Source organism: Pristiophorus japonicus, chromosome 7 (genome assembly GCF_044704955.1).
Source record: "Pristiophorus japonicus isolate sPriJap1 chromosome 7, sPriJap1.hap1, whole genome shotgun sequence".
In the NCBI taxonomy this organism is placed as follows: Eukaryota; Metazoa; Chordata; class Chondrichthyes; family Pristiophoridae; genus Pristiophorus; species Pristiophorus japonicus.
Genome location: NC_091983.1, coordinates 86886404 through 86905075, shown reverse-complemented (window position 1 = coordinate 86905075; position 18672 = coordinate 86886404). Strand labels below are relative to the sequence as shown.

Here is an 18672-nt window from a genome sequence, read left to right as displayed (position 1 = left end):
CATTGCCCGATGGCTTCCCATCCAACTTCAACAAAGTGCTGCCCCCTGAGCTGGCTCTTCTCCGGCTAAACCTTCTCCATTATATACTGTGGAGAGCTGCATGCTATTCCAGAACTTTTAAATGTCAGCCTGACAAAGTGGATGTAATAGGATACCTGACCAGATCGCCATGCGTTCTCTAATTCATTACCATATAATCTTTAGGTATCATTGAAGAATAATTGGGACAGTGCACTATCAATGAGACATTTTATGGACTGAATAGAAGTATTGATATTTATTATATTCTTGTTTCCAGATACCGTGGCTATGTCCCTACTATAAATTTTACGTATGGTGATACCTATGGAAATGCCACCAGGAAATACTTCCAAGATTTCCGATTGTCGGCTCTGAATTCAAGTCAGAGCCCTTACAGCAAAGGAGGGCAATTCCCAACCATTTACTCCAATGATCCCTCTCTTGTAATAGCAGATAGGGCCCACAACAGGGACAGATGGCTGTATGCCCCACAGTGGTCTAGATACGATGTGGATTTTGACAGGAATGAAGAACTGAAAACGTTTGGTAAGGTAAGACCAAGATGACAAACAATAATAGTATTTTCTTTTTACTGAGGAGAAACTAATGGTGCTGGTATATTGCATGTACCAATTTGACACCAGTACCTACTTAGGGTAATTGGAGCCCACATTCTTGCTGGCTTCACATTGTCCCTTGGCCATACAAAGCAGACTCTGGTCTGATATTCTACCACTGGGCTGATGTTTGAAAGTTCTGGATGGATGGCTATTCTCCCCAAAGTTCAGAAATATTATCACAGGACTCCATTCACCTGCGTACAATATCAAACAATTTGAAACTCAAGTTTATGAACTCTGCAGATTGTGCAGCTGACAGCATAAGGGCCTTTTACAGTTTGCTTTGTGCAGTTTGCAATTCTCCTGCAGCTGATAAAGTGTTGTCAGACTGCCTCCTTGACGGGATCTCACATCGCTTGTCAAGAGTCAGTGTGGTTGATTTCATTACCCAGTTATCAGCGCAAAGCGGAAATTACTTTGCATTACCACAAAATGTAAAGAAAATGGGCTGCAAAGATGAATGGTCCATAGGTAATGCAATGCTACTGTGGAACAAATTGGGCTCAGAGCGAGTGGGCTGCCCGTTTTCCACCCCACCAGATTTTCATTTCCATTGACTTCAATGTGAAACGGGCTGCCCATTCATTATGAACCTGTTATGAATCTGTTGAATAGGCAGACCTATTTCAACCCCGTGTTTACTATTGTGAAAATATCTTAGCCTAGATTTTCCAATCATTTTCACCATAAAAATGGCATAAATTGAGCAAAACTGAATGAAAGTTTAGGTAGAAAATAGTCTTATTGGTTTTCTGCCAATTTTGCGACCCATGTAATTTTTTGCTTGCATTTCCTTCTGGTCCCTTAGGAGTTTGTCACTTTCAATATGTAAATAAGCCTTGAAAGGCATGTTATCATCCTTCAGGCAATTTCCTTTGAATTCTGCTGAATTATGACTGATTCATCTACGCACACACATAAAATGGGTCCAGGGTAGCTCGGCCCTCAGCTGTTGATGGAAATGCTTTTAAGGAGCCCTTCATGAAGATTGTAAGGACGTTCTACACCTCAATTTTTTTCTGTTTCGTCTTTTAACTTAGCTCTTGAGGTAAATTTGTGGCCAACTGTTCTGCCGTTGTTACTTTTGCCCCAACCTCATGAATAGCACAGTGGATTTTTCGATAGGAGTCCTCCTATACTTGTGGATTTTTTGACAAAAAGAAGGTGGATTAACAGAAGGATGCAACACAGGTCCGGCTCCATCACTGGCACTTTGTGTCCACTGTCTGCGCCTTCATACACACGTAAACACAGTGAGGCACACATAGCATAAGTGTCAGAGCAGCAGCACTTGCAAAGGCTGCTATTCACAAGGGAGATTGTGTCTGATTTGTGTCACATGCTATGGAGCGACCTGCAGCCAAATTCATCCATAGGCTTGGTCCTGCCAGTAGTTGCGATGATCATAACAGCCCTTAAATCCTATGCTTCTAGATCATTTCCAAGTGCTACTGGTAATATCAGCCATATTTGTCATCTGCTGTACAGAGATATATATAAAGCAATTGATGGATGCTTTGTTTGCTCAAGCAAGCAATTTCATATTTTCTATGAACAACCAGCAAAGTATGAGAAGGTTATGGAATTTTAGAAAATGGCAGGATTTGTGAAGCTCTGGCTGATTATAGATTGCACCCACACAGCTTGTCTGCTTCATTGCAAAATGCCACTGCTGTACAGTATGCTCACAGGTTTGTTGAGCTGTTGAATTTCTGCGGTTTAGAGGAGTCCGTGTTCCATGTATATATTGAATGTGCGAGATTGCAGCCAATCTTCCAATATTTGAAGGGGCTACTCCTAAAATTCTGGTTGTACTTCAGTTCCACACTCCTGAACTTTGGGCACCCTGTGCGGAGGGGAGCGGGCAGGTCGGAAGGCCTCCTCATAGGATTGATCCTGGGCACGGCCAAGGGGGCCATCACCCGGTCCAGGTAGCGGGTGGTTGAGGGGGTCGTTCAGCCCGACTACCTGACTCTCTTCCGCGGTTACATCCGAGCCAGATTGTCCCTGGAGATGGAGCACGTGGTATCCACCGGTATGCTCGTGGCCTTCCGCGAGATGTGGGTGCCGGAGGGACTGGTGTGCATCATCACCCACGGCAAACAAATTTTAATTTGAACTACAATAACTAAAGATTAATTTGTTTAAGTTTGTCGGTTTTAGTGCACACCCTTTTAGCCAGGGGGCAATTATACTTTGTGTTTGTGGTGCCCTCAAAAAAAAACAAGGGGGCACTTGAAAAGTTTGTGGAGTGTAACCCCCCCTTTAATCAGGGAGCAATTGATTAATGTTTACAACAAAATAGTTGTAGAGCTGTTGAATTGGGAGTGGCTTAGCCAGTCACATGATGTTTACAAGACTCAATAAAACCCTAGTCAGTTGGGTCTAGGTCATTCGCGATGAGGTATGCAATTGTGAGCCTAGTGGATGAACTGATAATGTGCAGTGTGATTGTTAAATCTTTGTTAATAAGCCTATATAGCAGTGCTTGGTTTCCAGTCGACTTGGACCCCCTTGCCACTGGAGCAAGACCTTGCTCAGCTAAGCCCGTGTGGTAGCTGATGTGCAACGACCACCCCACATTAAAAAAACTCACGCACAGGCATCTTCCACTCCTCTAACATGAACATCAGGACCCTCGTGGACAACCCTAACAGCGACAGGCAGGAACGCTGCACCGCCATAGTTTCCCGGAAACTTAGACGCTTTGATATTGACATCGCTGCCCTAAGCGAGACCTGGTGGGCAGGGGAAGGCCAGCTCAAGGACCAAGGTGGAGGTTACACCTTCTTCTGGGAAAGAAAAGCAGAGGAAGAACGGAGTCGGCTTCGCCATCAAAAACAAGCTGGTCGACTGCTTAAAGATTACCCCTGCAGGACTAACAAACATCTCATGACTCTTCGACCCACCCTATCTCGGAATCAATGCGCCACAGTCATCAGTGCGTAAGCCCCAACATGAGGCTAAAGATGGATTTTTACTCCAACCGTGAAAAATCCCTGTCCTACGTCCCCGTGGGCGACAAACTGATCCTCCTCGGTGAGTTCAACACCAGGGTTGGTAAGGACACAAACCTGTGGGGGGCTGTGATTGACAGAGAGGGGGTAGGGAAAGCCAACTCCAGTGGAACCCTACTCCTGACAAAATGTCTAGAGCATGAACTTGTCATCACCAACACCTTGTTCTGCCAGAGGGACAAATACAAGCCATCGTGGCAATACCCTCGCTCCAAACACTGGCACCTGCTCGACTATGTCATCGTCTGAGCCAGGGATCGCAAGGATGTGCACATCACCCACGAAATGACAGGAGCTGACGACTGCTGGACGGACCACTGCCTAATCCGATCCATCATTGATATCAACATAGCCCCAAAGCGGAGGGGGCAGCAGAAGCAGTGGTGCAAAAAAGTCAATGCCGGAGCACTTAAAGACCCAGCTAAGAGAGCCCTATACAGCCAGCGCCTCACAGCTAACCTGGAGTGCCTTGATGACCCCAAGACGCAAAATGCCCACAGCGCACGGTCTGCCCTCCAGGCCTCGATAACCAGTGCCTGCAAACAGACGCTCGGTCACTCAACCAGGAAACACCAGGACTGGTTTGATGAGAATGATCAAGAGATCCAAGAGCTAGTAGATCGCAAGCGCAGGGCATTTCTGAGCCTTAAACAACAACCCAACGCGGGAGCAGCAAAGCAGCATTACAGGCGGCTCAAGGCTGAGGTCCAACAAAAAACCTAAAGAACAGATGGTGGATGGAGAAAGCAGAAGAGATACAGCAGCTGGCCGACAGCCATGATGTGTGAGGATTCTTCAAGGCCACCTACGGTCCAAACATCCAAGGGCCCACCCCACTGCAGGCCAAGAACGGGGAAATACTCATCAAGGACACCGAGGCAGTCAGGGCCCGCTGGAAGGAGTACTTTGAAGATCTCCTCAATTGAGACTCTGCCTTTGACTCGAGTGTTCTTGACTCCATCCCGCAGCATGCTACCCGCCACCACCTCAGTGAGACCCCAACACTGCACGAGGTAAATAAAAGTCATAAGACAGCTTAAAAACAACAAGGCTACTGGTGCGGATGGAATCCCTGCTGAGGCATTGAAGTATGGTGGAGAGGCATTGTTGGTGCGAATACATGACCTCATCTCTCTCATCTGGAGGGAGGAGAGCATGCCGGGAGATCTCAGAGATGCAGTGATCATGACCATCTTTACAAAAGAGGACAAGTCCAACTACGGCAACTACAGGGGAATCTCCCTGCTATCAGTCACTGGGAAAGTCGTCGCTAGAGTCCTCCTCAACCGTCTTCTTCCTGTGGCTGAGGAGCTCCTTCCGGAGTCACAGTGCGGATTTTGTCCTCTACGGGGCACAACAGATATGATTTTTACAGCGCGACAGCTACAGGAAATTGCAGGGAATAGCACCAGCCTTATACATGGCCTTCTTCGACATTACAAAGGCCTCTGACGCTGTCAACCGTGAGGGTCTATGGGATGTCCTCCTCCGTTTTGGATGCCCCCAAAAGTTCGTCACCATCCTCCACCTGCACTACAACGACATGCAGGCCGTGATCCTTACCAATGGATCCATCACAGACCCAATCCACGTCGGGACCGGGGTCAAACAGGGCTGCGTCATCGCCCCAACCCTCTTCTCAATCTTCCTCGCCGCCATGCTCCACCTCACAGTCAACAAGCTCCCTGCTGGAGTGCAACTAAACTACAGAACCAGTGGGAACCTGTTCAACCTTCGCCGTCTCCAGGCCAGATCCAAGACTACCCAACCTCAGCGTACATGCAGAGGCTGAACTCCAGGACATAGTCGAAGTATTTACTGAGGCATATGAAAGCATGAACCTTACGCTAAACATCCATAAGACAAAGGTCCTCCACCAGCCTGTCCTTGCCGCCACTGCCCCCAGTCATCAAGATCCACGGCGCGGTCCTGGACAACGTGGACCACTTTCCATATCTCGGGAGCAACCTATCAACAAGAGCAGGCATTGACGATGAGATCCAACACCGCCTTTGGCCGCCTGAGGAAAAGGATGTTTGAAGACCAGGCCCCTCAAAACTGCCACCAAGCTCATGGTCTACAGGGCTGCAGTAATACCCGCCCTCCTGTATGGCTCAGAGACATGGACCATGTATAGTAGACACCTCAAGTCGCCGGAGAAATACCACCAACGATGTCTCCGCAAGATCCTACAAATCCCCTGGAGGACAAGCGCACCAACATTAACATCCTCGTCCAGGCCAACATCCCCAGCATTGAAGCACTGACCACACTTAATCAGCTCCGCTAGGCAGGCCACATAGTTTCTATGTCAGACACGAGTCTCCCAAAGCAAGTGCTCAACTTGGAACTCCTTCACAGCAAACGAGCCAAAGGTAGACAGCGGAAACGTTACGAGGACACCCTCAAAGCCTCCCTGATAAAGTGCGACATCCCCACTGACACCTGGGAGTCCCTGGCCAAAGACCGCCCTAAGTGGAGGAAGTGCACCCGGGAGGGTGAACACCTCGAGTCTCATCGTCGAGAGCATGCAGAAACCAAGCGCAGGCAGCGGAAAGAGCATGCGGAAAACCAGTCCCACCACCCCTTCCCTCAACGACTATCTGTCCCACCTGTGACAGGCTCTATGGCTCTCGTATTGGACTCTTCAGCCACCGAAGAACTCACTTTAAGAGTGGAAGCAAGTCTTCCTCAATTCTGAGGGACTGCCTATGATGATGATGAATAAACCAACTAGTTCTTACTAGCAATGTGTGGCTATGAATTCTTAAGAAAAGAACCCATGAAGCGAATATATTACAATTGCCTACATGAATCTTGAAGGATTCCACTCTCTGAATGTTCCGATTGTTTGTGACCATCATCACAGGATTGTAGAAGTCAATGCTCATTTCCCATGCAGCGGTCATGGTCCTGATGCCTATATCAAGAACAGCTCCTGGAGTCCTGGTTCCAACAGTTATTTTCCTACTGGCTCTTTCCATTTATTCAAGCAGCAGGCAGAAAAAATATTGCCCTGCTATAACTGACTCGCACTGTCATGTACTGGACTTTCCCGTATTTGCCAGAAATATTCTAAATTAAAATGAAAGCCCAGAAAACGAACATTTCTGGGAATGTGCTGAAACTTTATTCAGTACTTTTAATTTACAAAGTTGAGCGCAGCTTTTTATCCCACATCCAGTCTCTTGCCAAGAGCACATTTTTCCATCTCCAGAACATCATCCTCTCCTGCACAACGAACCAAACTCCACTGGCTCCTTAAGCCACTGTATCAATTTTAAAATCCCCTTTCTTGTTCTTTATTGCCTTGTTTCACTCAGTCTGCACAATCCCCCTGCCCTCCCCCAGTTGTGTGTCCCAGGCAGCATCCATGCATTCCTCTGACTCTGGATTACTGCTTATTTCCTGTGCCCTCTGCACCTCCATCAGAGGCCACTCTTTCAGTCATTACACCCTATCTCTCCTGAAATTCTGTTCCCAAACCACTGCTGCATATCTGACCCTCTCCTTGTTTTCCAAAGCCTATTAAAACCCCTCCCTTCAACTATATCTTCATTATCTCCCCCACCCCCAAATTCTTTCTTTTCTGCTTGGACGCCACCTCTTGTATTAAAAATCCTGGAGCATTTGACAAGAAGCGCCACGTAAATAAATGCAAGTTGCTATTCTAAAATACTGAAGTATCTTTCTGCTGCCGGTCTATAATCACTTCATTTTTGAACATCAGGATAATATTACCCATCTGCAAATAAAGCCTGTGTGTTTATACTATGAACACAGCAACTGCAGCTTAAAACTCTATCATTCTATAAAGTGTATGCAGCATACATGCAAAGCTTCCGATTCCACTTCTCCTGCCTGCCACACTCTTTCCCAAACATTGCCATTGCCCAGCTTCTGTCCTTTCTGCTCAGAAATTCAATGCATAGAGTTAACATTACCACATACCTTTTCCAGAGCTTTTGAGTTCTTAATAAGTATCAGGGTCCATTCTCATTTGATTTTCTTCTGGCTGTTTATAGACCAATATAAACAATCAAAAAGTATTGTGAGAATTATATCTGAAAAAATAATATTTTCATTATTTATAAATTATTCAGTCATAATTCGTTTAATTACTCATTTCTTTTCCAACGTTTGGGAGTTTTGGTGACAAAACAAAGATTAAAACTGTACATGGAGATAATAAATTTATGATGTTCTACAAAATTAGTAGTATGGAGATTATAATACAACAAAAGAAACAATGACATCATAATGCCAGACAGGAAGCAATGACATCTTATTGCTGAACTGAAGTCCCAAAGGAAAAGTTTGGACATCACAACATTGTCAAGGAAAATGATGAATGAACAAATTAATTAGGAGAACTTGGACATCATACTGATGCATAAGCAAACTGGGAGCAAGGAATAACATTAGACAGTTTTTAGTTGTTTATTTATAATATAGTTAACAAAAAATATATTTTCATTATAGCTAGCACAACAACACCGGGAGAGTTACAAGGATACGACGGGCACAATACCCAGAGTGGATCATTTTGTGTTGCCTGGAAAAGAGGAGTACACATTCGCTTGTTTTCCGAATATGTGAGTATGACAGGGTGTAATGAACTCAAAAATGAATTATTAAAACATCATTTAAGCAGATCACGAATTATACAAAATAGTAGTTAACAAATTTTTTATTGTTTGGGATTGTTTGGAAATGAAGAAAAGCCAGAGAGTTAGATTTAATTTTCTTTAAAATGAACTTAACACACATAATGGTACATTTCAGTGCAATTTGCCATGTATTGGTAAATAAATGACGAAGATTTTCCAAATACATTTTCCAGGCACCACTGACCAGATACACTTTCCATGAAGATAGGAGGGCCTCCTTAATGCATCACAGGTTCATGCAGAAACATGGGAAGTACAGTTGGTATAATTGGCAATTATATTAGTCTTCCTCTTGGAGCAATTTCACAAGGTATATATCTTTTGTCCATGGGGTATGGTCAATGCAGGATGTGGTCGATGCAGGCAAGACCATATTTATTACCCACCCATAGGTGCCCCAAGGTGGTGGTAAGACTTTGCTTTGAACAGCTGGAATCCTTGTGGTGACAGTGCTTCCAAAAATGGTGCTAAGGAATTACAGAATATTGACCCAGTTACGAGAAAGGAATGGCGATATATATCCAAGTCAGGATGTTAGCTGACTTGGAGGGGAACATGGAGATGATGGTGTTCTCACTACTTTGCCGTCCTTGTCCCTCTCAGTGATAGAGATTGCAGGGGAGGGAAGTGTTTCTGAACTAAGTCTGGTGAGTTGCGGCAGTGCATCCTGCATATTGTTCGACTATGTTATGCCAGTGATGAAGGGTGTGGATACTGACCTTGATGACAGGAACTACCAATCAAGTGAACTGCTCCATCCTTGATGGTGTTGAGCTTCTCAAACATTATTGTGGCTGCACCCATCTACGAGTAGTGAGTATTTCATTACATTCATGACTTGAGCCTTGTTTTGTTTTTATTCATTCATGGGATGAATGTCTAGCATTTATTGCCCATCCCTAATTGTCCTTGAGAAGGTGGTGGCGAGCTGCCTTCTTGAAACGCTGTTTATGGTGGATAGGCTTTGGGGAGTCAGGAGATGAGTCACTCATTGCAAACTACCCAGCCTCTGACCTGGTCTTGTAGCCACAGTAGTTATGTGGCTGGTCCAATTCCAATTGAGTTTTTGGTCAATAGTGACCTCCAGGATGGTGGGGATTCGATGATGGTAGTGTCATTGAATATCAAGAGGAGGTAGTTAGACTCTCTCTTGTTGGACAGGGTCATTGCCTGGCATTTGTGTGATGCGAATGTTACTTGCCACTTATCAGCAAAAGCCTGAGTATTGTCCAAGTCATGCTGCATGTAGGGATGGACTGCTTTATCATCTGAGGAGTTGCGAATGGAACTAAATGCTGTGCAATCAATGAACATTCCCCTTCTGACCTTATGATGGAAGGATGGTCAGTGATGAAGCAGCTGAAGATGGTTGGGCCTAGGACACTGCCCTGAAGAACTACTGCTGCGATGTACTGGGGCAGAGATCATTGGCTTCCAACAACTGCAACCATCTTCCTTTGTGGTAGGTATGACTCCAGCCAGCGGAGAGTTTTTCCCCTGATTACCATTAACTTCAATTTTACTAGGGCTTCTTGGTGCCACATTTGGTCAAATGCTGCCTGATGTCAAGGGCAGTCACTCTCACCTCACCCCTGGAATTCAGATATTTTGTTCATGTTTGGACTAAGACTGGAGCTGAGTGGTTCTGGCAGAACCCAAACTGAGCAACGGTGAGCAGGTTATTGGTGAGTAAGTGCTGCCTGATAACACTGTCGAAAACACCTTCCATCACTTGCTGATGATTGAGAGTGGGCTGATGAGGAGGTAATTAGCCGGATTGGATTTGTCCTGTTTTTTGTGGACAGGACATACCTGGGCAATTTTCCACATTGTCGGGTAGATACCAGTATTGTGGCTGTACTGGAACAGCTTGGATAGAAATGCAGCTAGTTCTAGAGCGCAAGTCTTCACATGATAGCCGGGATGTTGTTGGGGCTCATAGCCTCTGCTGTATCCAATATGCTTAGCCGTTTCTTGATAACACATGGAGTGAATCAAATTTGCTGAAGTCTGGCATCTGTGATGGTAGGAATCTCAGGAAGAGGACAAGATGAATCACCTGCTCGGCACTTCTGGCTGATGATGGTTGCAAATTTTCAGCCATGTCTTTTGCACTCACATGCTGGGCACCAACATCATTGAGGACGGGAATATTCATGGAGCCTCCTCCTATTGTTAGTTGTTTAATTGTCCATCACTATTCACGACTGGATGTGGCTTGACTGCAGAGAATCATAGGCTGTGATTTTGCCTCCCAAGGCGAGTCCGGGCTGGTGACGTCAGTAAGGTGGTCCCGGCCTGCTTCTCTCAACAAGTGCTTTTACCTTGATTGGGCTTGTTCAACCCACCCGGCTAGGTTCTCAGCCAATTGAAAGGAAGCGGGTCAGATGATATCATTTGATGATGCGCCATCAGCCAGTTCCTTAAAGGGACCATGTCCACATTGATTTTGGCAGTTTTGTTGTTAGTGTTTTCCAGCATTGAGGTGCTGCAAACACTGACAAGCACTGTACCCAGGCTCTCCCACAGCATGCAGAGAGATTCTCTTCCCTTCCAATGGGCAGAAGAGACCTCCCAGGAGAGCAACACAGCCTGGTTGCACATTGTACAGGAGAACATAAGAACATAAGAACATAAGAATTAGGAACAGGAGTAGGCCATCTAGCCCCTCGAGCCTGCTCCGCCATTCAACAAGATCATGGCTGATCTGGCCGTGGACTCAGCTCCACTTATCCGCCCGCTCCCCGTAACCCTTAATTCCCTTATTGGTTAAAAATCTATCTATCTGTGACTTGAATACATTCAATAGAAACATAGAAACATAGAAAATAGGTGCAGGAGCAGGCCATTCAGCCCTTCTAGCCTGCACCGCCATTCAATGAGTTCATGGCTGAACATGAAACTTCAGTACCCCCTTCCTGCTTTCTCGCCATAACCCTTGATCCCCCGAGTAGTAAGGACTTCATCTAACTCCCTTTTGAATATATTTAGTGAATTGGCCTCAACTACTTTCTGTGGTAGAGAATTCCACAGGTTCACCACTCTCTGGGTGAAGAAGTTTCTCCTCATCTCGGTCCTAAATGACTTACCCCTTATCCTCAGACTGTGACCCCTGGTTCTGGACTTCCCCAACATTGGGAACATTCTTTCTGCATCTAACCTGTCTAAACCCGTCAGAATTTTAAACGTTTCTATGAGGTCCCCTCTCATTCTTCTGAACTCCAGTGAATACAAGCCCAGTTGATCCAATCTTTCTTGATAGGTCAGTCCCGCCATCCCGGGAATCAGTCTGGTGAACCTTCGCTGCACTCCCTCAATAGCAAGAATGTCCTTCCTCAAGTTAGGAGACCAAAACTGTACACAATACTCCAGGTGTGGCCTCACCAAGGCCCTGTACAACTGTAGCAACACCTCCCTGCCCCTGTATTCAAATCCCCTCGCTATGAAGGCCAACATGCCATTTGCTTTCTTAACCGCCTGCTGTACCTGCATGCCAACCTTCAATGACTGATGTACCATGACACCCAGGTCTCGTTGCACCTTCCCTTTTCCTAATCTGTCACCATTCAGATAATAGTCTGTCTCTCTGTTTTTACCACCAAAGTGGATAACCTCACATTTATCCACATTATACTTCATCTGCCATGCATTTGCCCACTCACCTAACCTATCCAAGTCACTCTGCAGCCTAATAGCATCCTCCTCGCAGCTCACACTGCCACCCAACTTAGTATCATCCGCAAATTTGGAGATACTGCATTTAATCCCCTCGTCTAAATCATTAATGTACAATGTAAACAGCTGGGGCCCCAGCACAGAACCTTGCGGCACTCCACTAGTCACTGCCTGCCATTCTGAAAAGTACCCGTTTACTCCTACTCTTTGCTTCCTGTCTGACAACCAGTTCTCAATCCACGTCAGCACACTACCCCCAATCCCATGTGCTTTAACTTTTCACATTAATCTCTTGTGTGGGACCTTGTCGAAAGCCTTCTGAAAGTCCAAATATACCACATCAACTGGTTCTCCTTTGTCCACTTTACTGGAAACATCCTCAAAAAATTCCAGAAGATTTGTCAAGCATGATTTCCCTTTCACAAATCCATGCTGACTTGGACCTATCATGTCACCATTTTCCAGATGCACTGCTATGACATCCTTAATAATTGATTCCATCATTTTACCCACTACTGAGGTCAGGCTGACCGGTCTATAATTCCCTGTTTTCTCTCTCCCTCCTTTTTTAAAAAGTGGGGTTACATTGGCTACCCTCCACTCCATAGGAACTGATCCAGAGTCAATGGAATGTTGGAAAATGACTGTCAATGCATCCGCTATTTCCAAGGCCACCTCCTTAAGTACTCTAGGATGCAGTCCATCAGGCCCTGGGAATTTATCGGCCTTCAATCCCATCAATTTCCCCAACACAATTTCCCGACTAATAAAGATTTCCCTCAGTTCCCCCTCCTTACTAGACCCTCTGACCCCTTTTATATCCGGAAGGTTGTTTGTATCCTCCTTAGTGAATACCGAACCAAAGTACTTGTTCAATTGGTCCGCCATTTCTTTGTTCCCCGTTATGACTTCCCCTGATTCTGACTGCAGGGGACCTACGTTTGTCTTCACCAACCTTTTTCTCTTTACATACCTATAGAAACTTTTGCAATCCGCCTTAATGTTCCCTGCAAGCTTCTTCTCGTACTCCATTTTCCCTGTCCTAATCAAACCCTTTGTCCTCCTCTGCTGAGTTCTAAATTTCTCCCAGTCCCCAGGTTCGCTGCTATTTCTGGCCAATTTGTATGCCACTTCCTTGGCTTTAATACTATCCCTGATTTCCCTAGATAGCCACGGTTGAGCCACCTTCCCCTTTTTATTTTTACGCCAGACAGGAATGTACAATTGTTGTACTTCATCCATGCGGTCTCTAAATGTCTGCCATTGCCCATCCACAGTCAACCCCCTAAGTATCATTCGCCAATCTATCCTAGCCAATTCACGCCTCATACCTTCAAAGTTACACTTCTTTAAGTTCTGGACCATGGTCTCTGAAATTACTGTTTCATTCTCCATCCTAATGCAGAATTCCACCATATTATGGTCACTCTTCCCCAAGGGGCCTCGCACAATGAGATTGCTAATTAATCCTCTCTCATTACACATCACCCAGTCTAAGATGGCCTCCCCCCTAGTTGGTTCCTCAACATATTGGTCTAGAAAACCATCCCTTATGCACTCCAGGAAATCCTCCTCCACCGTATTGCTTCCAGTTTGGCTAGCCCAATCTATGTGCATATTAAAGTCACCCATTATAACTGCTACACCTTTATTGCATGCACCCCTAATTTCCTGTTTGATGCCCTCCCCAACATCCCTGTTACTGTTTGGAGGTCTGTACACAACTCCTACTAACGTTTTTTGCCCTTTGGTGTTCTGCAGCTCTACCCATATAGATTCCACATCATCCAAGCTAATGTCTTTCCTAACTATTGCATTAATCTCCTCTTTAACCAGTAATGCTACCCCACCTCCTTTTCCTTTTATTCTATCCTTCCTGAATGTTGAATACCCCTGAATGTTGAGTTCCCAGCCCTGATCATCCTGGAGCCACGTCTCCGTAATCCCAATCACATCATATTTGTTAACATCTATTTGCACAATTAATTCATCCACCTTATTGCGGATACTCCTTGCATTAAGACACAAAGCCTTCAGGCTTGTTTTATTAACACCCTTTGTCCTTTTAGAATTTTGCTGTACAGTGGCCCTTTTTGTTTTTTGCCTTGGGTTTCTCTGCCCTCCACTTTTCCTCATCTCCTTTCTGTCTTTTGCTTTTGTCTCCTTTTTGTTTCCCTCTGTCTCCCTGCATTGGTTCCCATCCCCCTGCCATATTAGTTTAAATCCTCCCCAACAGCACTAGCAAACACTCCCCCTAGGACATTGGTTCCAGTCCTGCCCAGGTGCAGACCGTCCGGTTTGTACTGGTCCCACCTCCCCCAGAACCGGTCCCAATGCCCCAGGAATTTGAATCCCTCCCTGCTGCACCACTGCTCAAGCCACGTATTCATCTGCGCTATCCTGCGATTCCTACTCTGACTATCACGTGGCACTGGTAGCAATCCCGAGATTACTACTTTTGAGGTCCTACTTTTTAATTTAGCTCCTAGCTCCTTAAATTCGTCTCAACTGCTTCCTTGGGCAGAGAATTCCACAGATTCACAACCCTCTGGGAGAAGAAATTCCTTCTCAACTCGGTTTTAAATTGGCTCCCCCGTATTTTGAGGCTGTGCCCCCTAGTTCTAGTCTCCCCGACCAGTGGAAACAACCTCTCTGCCTCTATCTTGTCTATCCCTTTCATTATTTTAAATGTTTCTATAAGATCACCCCTCATCCTTCTGAACTCCAACAAGTAAAGACTCAGTCTACTCAATCTATCATCATAAGGTAACCCCCTCATCTCCGGAATCAGCCTAGTGAATCGTCTCTGTACCCACTCCAAAGCCAGTATATCTTTCCTTAAGTAAGGTGACCAAAACTGCACGCAGTACTCCAGGTGCAGCCTCACCAATACCCTATATAGTTGCAGCAGGACCTCCCTGCTTTTGTACTCCATCCCTCTCGCAATGAAGGCCAACATTCCATTCGCCTTCCTGATTACCTGCTGCACCTGCAAACTAACTTTTTTTGGGATTCATGCACAAGGACTTGCTGGGCCCGCATTTTCAGCCGGAGATCTTGGGGGTCGAGGAGCCCGTGCCAGGCCGCTTGCTGCACGTAACGGTTCGCCTGGGGGACGTGCCGCTCCATCTCGTGAACGTGTACGCCCCTCATCCCGGCCCGCAGCAAACGCGCTTCTTTGAAGAGGTGTCCGCTCTTCTTGGCTCCGTCGACGTCGGCGACTGCATTGTCCTCGGGGGGGATTTTAACTGCACCCTCGAGGCGAGGGACCGCTCCGGTGCCCCGCAGTGCATGACGGCGATGGAGAAGTTGAGGGACCTGGTCGGGTCCTTCGACTTGGTGGACGTCTGGCGAAATCTCCACCCCGACTCCAGCGCCTTTACTTGGGTGAGGCCTGGAGTTGGATGGTCTAGAGTCGACCGCCTTTACGTGTCTCGGGCGTACGTTTCCTGCGTCCCGGCGGCCTCCATGCGGCCGGTGCCGTGTTCGGACCACCACCTGGTGTGGGCGGAGCTCGCTTCGCTCCACGCGAGGACGGGGTCCGCGTACTGGCACTTTAACAACCGGCTGCTGGAGGACGTGCGGTTCCAGGACTCGTTCCGTCGATTCTGGTCCGACTGGAGAAGGAAGCAGGGGGGCTTCCCCTCCTTGAGGCTATGGTGGGACGTGGGCAAGGCTCACGTCCGCGTCTTCTGTCAAGAGTACGCGAGGGGGTCGACCAAGAGGCGGGCGGCCAGAGTCGGGCGCCTAGAAAAAGAGGTGCTCGACCTGGAAGCCCGTCTCGGTCAAGTCGTCCAGGACCCGGCCCTGCGGACGGTGTACGAAGCGAAGAAGGCCGCGCTGAAGGACCTGCAGCTCGTCGGGTCCCGAGGCGCGTTCGTGAGGTCGCGGATCCGGTTCCTGCAGGATCTGGACCGCGGCTCCCCCTTCTTCTACTCGCTGGAAAAAAGGCAGAGTGTCCGTAAGCAGCTCTTGACGCTGCTGGCCGACGACGGCTCTCTCGTCTCGGATCCGGAGGGCGTCAACAACAGGGTCCGTGAATATTACGGGGCTCTGTTCTCTCCGGATCCGTCCAGCGAGGAAGCGCGTAGAGTTTTGTGGGAGGACCTGCCGAAGGTCGGCCCGGAGGGCGCCGAAAATCTGGAAGCTCCGCTAAGCCTGGCGGAGCTGACCGGTGCCCTCGCCCGGCTCTCGAGGGGAAAATCCCCGGGGCTGGACGGGCTGACCGTAGAGTTCCACAGGGCGTTCTGGGACGTCCTGGGGAGCGACTACGCGCGGGTCCTGGGGGAAAGTCTGGCGACCGGGGAGATGCCCCTCTCTTGGCGCAGGGCAGTCATCGTCCTGCTGCCTAAGAAGGGCGATCTCCGCCTCCTTAAGAACTGGCGCCCGGTCTCCCTCCTCAGCACGGACTACAAAATCTTCGCCAGGGCGATGTCTGCTCGCCTTGGTGCCGTGCTGGACCACATGATCCACCCCGACCAGTCATACACGGTCCCGGGCCGGACAATCCACGACAACATCCATCTGGTCCGGGACCTCATCCATTGTTCCCAGGAGGCTGGTCTGTCGGTCGCCTTCCTATCCCTCGACCAAGAGAAGGCGTTCGACAGGGTGGATCACGACTATCTGCTCGGAACTCTGCGCGCTTTCGGGTTCGGGACGCATTTCGTCGCCCGGATCCGACTTTTGTACGCCGCCGCGGAGTGTCTGATTAAGGTTAACGGGTCCTTGACGGCGCCCCTTCGCTTTAGGAGAGGGGTGCGCCAGGGATGCCCCATGTCCGGCCAGTTATATGCCGTTTGCGTGGAGCCTTTCCTGCGCCTCTTGCGGACGAGGTTGACGGGACTGGCTCTGCAAGGGCCGGGCGTGGAGGTCGTCCTCTCGGCTTACGCCGATGACGTGCTCCTCGCGGTAGAGGATCCCGCTGACCTGCGGAGGATGCGTGAGTGCCAGGAGATTTACTCGGCCGCGTCCTCCGCCAGGATCAACTGGGAGAAATGTTCCGGACTCCTGGTGGGTCAGTGGCGGGTGGACTCCCTGCCGGAGGAGCTCAGGCCTTTTGCCTGGAGCACGACCCATCTCCTCTATCTGGGAGTCTACCTTAGCCCCGACGAGGGAGCCTGGCCGGCGAACTGGCAGGAGCTGGAGGCCAAGGTCGCCGCTCGCCTAGGGCGCTGGACAGGACTGCTCCGAGTGCTGTCCTACAGGGGTCGAGCGCTAGTCATAAACCAGCTGGTGGCCGCAATGCTGTGGTACTGGCTGGTCACTTTGACCCCTCCCCCTGCGTTTGTCGCCAAGATACAGAAGAAGCTGGTGGACTTCTTCTGGAACAACAGGAAGCACTGGGTCTCTGCCGCGGTTTTGAGTCTCCCGCTTGAGGAGGGCGGTCAGTCGTTGGTGTGCGTCAGCGCCCAGCTCGCGACTTTCCGTCTTCAGACCCTGCAGAGATACCTTTACGTCGAGCCCCCTCCTAGGTGGTGCGCTCTGGCGAGGTATTTCTTCCGCCAGCAGCTCGACCTCAATTATGACACGCAGCTCCTGTTTGTGAACTTGGGGGGTGCCAGGACCGCCCTCCGGGAGCTGCCTGTCTTTTACAGGGAACTCATCAGGGTCTGGAACAAAGTCTCCACCAAGCGCAGCTCTCCACCGGCTGGAGTGGCGGCCGTCCTGCAGGAGCCGCTGCTCGGGAATCCGTACCTCCACGGCCGAGGCTTCATGTGGCGGTCGGAAGAGAGGGCTGTGGCTGGTGAGGTGACCAGGGTCAGGGACCTGCTCGATGGCGGAGGAGCGGGCTGGATGGCGCCAGTCACGCTGGCGCGGCGCCTAAATTCTGCCAACGTCCGCCACGCGGCCGATGCCATCGAGTCGCTAAAAACAGCTCTGGGCCCTGACTCGGTTAGGTGTATCGAGGAGGCTCAAGCACGTGGGGAGATCCCGTCCGAACTGACCCCCGTCCGGACGGAATTCCTCATCGGCGCCAAACCCCGGAACCTCCCTCGGGGGCCGGCGCCTCACAACTTGAGCCGCCTCGGGGAAATCCCCTCCGTGCCTTTCAGTTCCGCGCGGAGGGGTTTCCTGTACGGGCTGCTCCTGCACACCCTCAACTTTGCCATCCTCGCCGGCCGTCCGGACACGCCATGGCGTACCATCTTGCCATCCGGAGGAGGCGGGGGTCCCCGATGGAGGGCACTCTACGCAGGGGTCCTCCCACTATTCATCGGGGACTTGGCCTGGAGGGTGGTGCACGGAGCAGTGCCGTGCAATAAATTTTTAAGCCGGTTCACGGACTCCCAGGCCGCCTGCAATTTCTGCGGTCTGGAGGAGTCCGTGTTCCATGTTTTTATTGAGTGTACGAGGTTGCAGCCCCTGTTCCACTATTTGAAGGGGCTGCTCCTGAAATTCTGGCTGCACTTCAGTCCCACACTCCTGATCTTTGGGCACCCTGAGCGGAGGGGAGCGGGTAGGTCCGAGGGCCTCCTCGTAGGACTGCTCCTGGGCACGGCCAAGGGTGCCATCAGCCGGTCCAGGCAGCGGGCGGTCGAGGGGGTCGTTCAACCTGACTGCCTGCCTCTCTTCCGCTCTTACATCCGGTCCAGGGTGTCCTTGGAGATGGAGCACGCGGTGTCCACCGGTACGCTCGCGGCCTTCCGCGAGAGGTGGGCACCGGAG

General features: G+C 49.0%; 1 protein-coding gene across 4 annotated transcripts in view; it reads left to right on the top strand.

Annotated features, from left to right (window-relative positions):
- The window catches only part of cimip2c (ciliary microtubule inner protein 2C), a 120925-nt gene that overhangs the window by 17099 nt on the left and 85154 nt on the right, over window positions 1-18672 (top strand). For all 4 annotated transcript variants that reach the window (XM_070884399.1, XM_070884398.1, XM_070884397.1 and 1 more), the window contains exons 2-3: window positions 299-572; window positions 8141-8253. In XM_070884399.1, the coding sequence (XP_070740500.1) occupies window positions 299-572; window positions 8141-8253 (387 nt within the window). The remainder of the gene's footprint in view (window positions 1-298; window positions 573-8140; window positions 8254-18672) is intronic.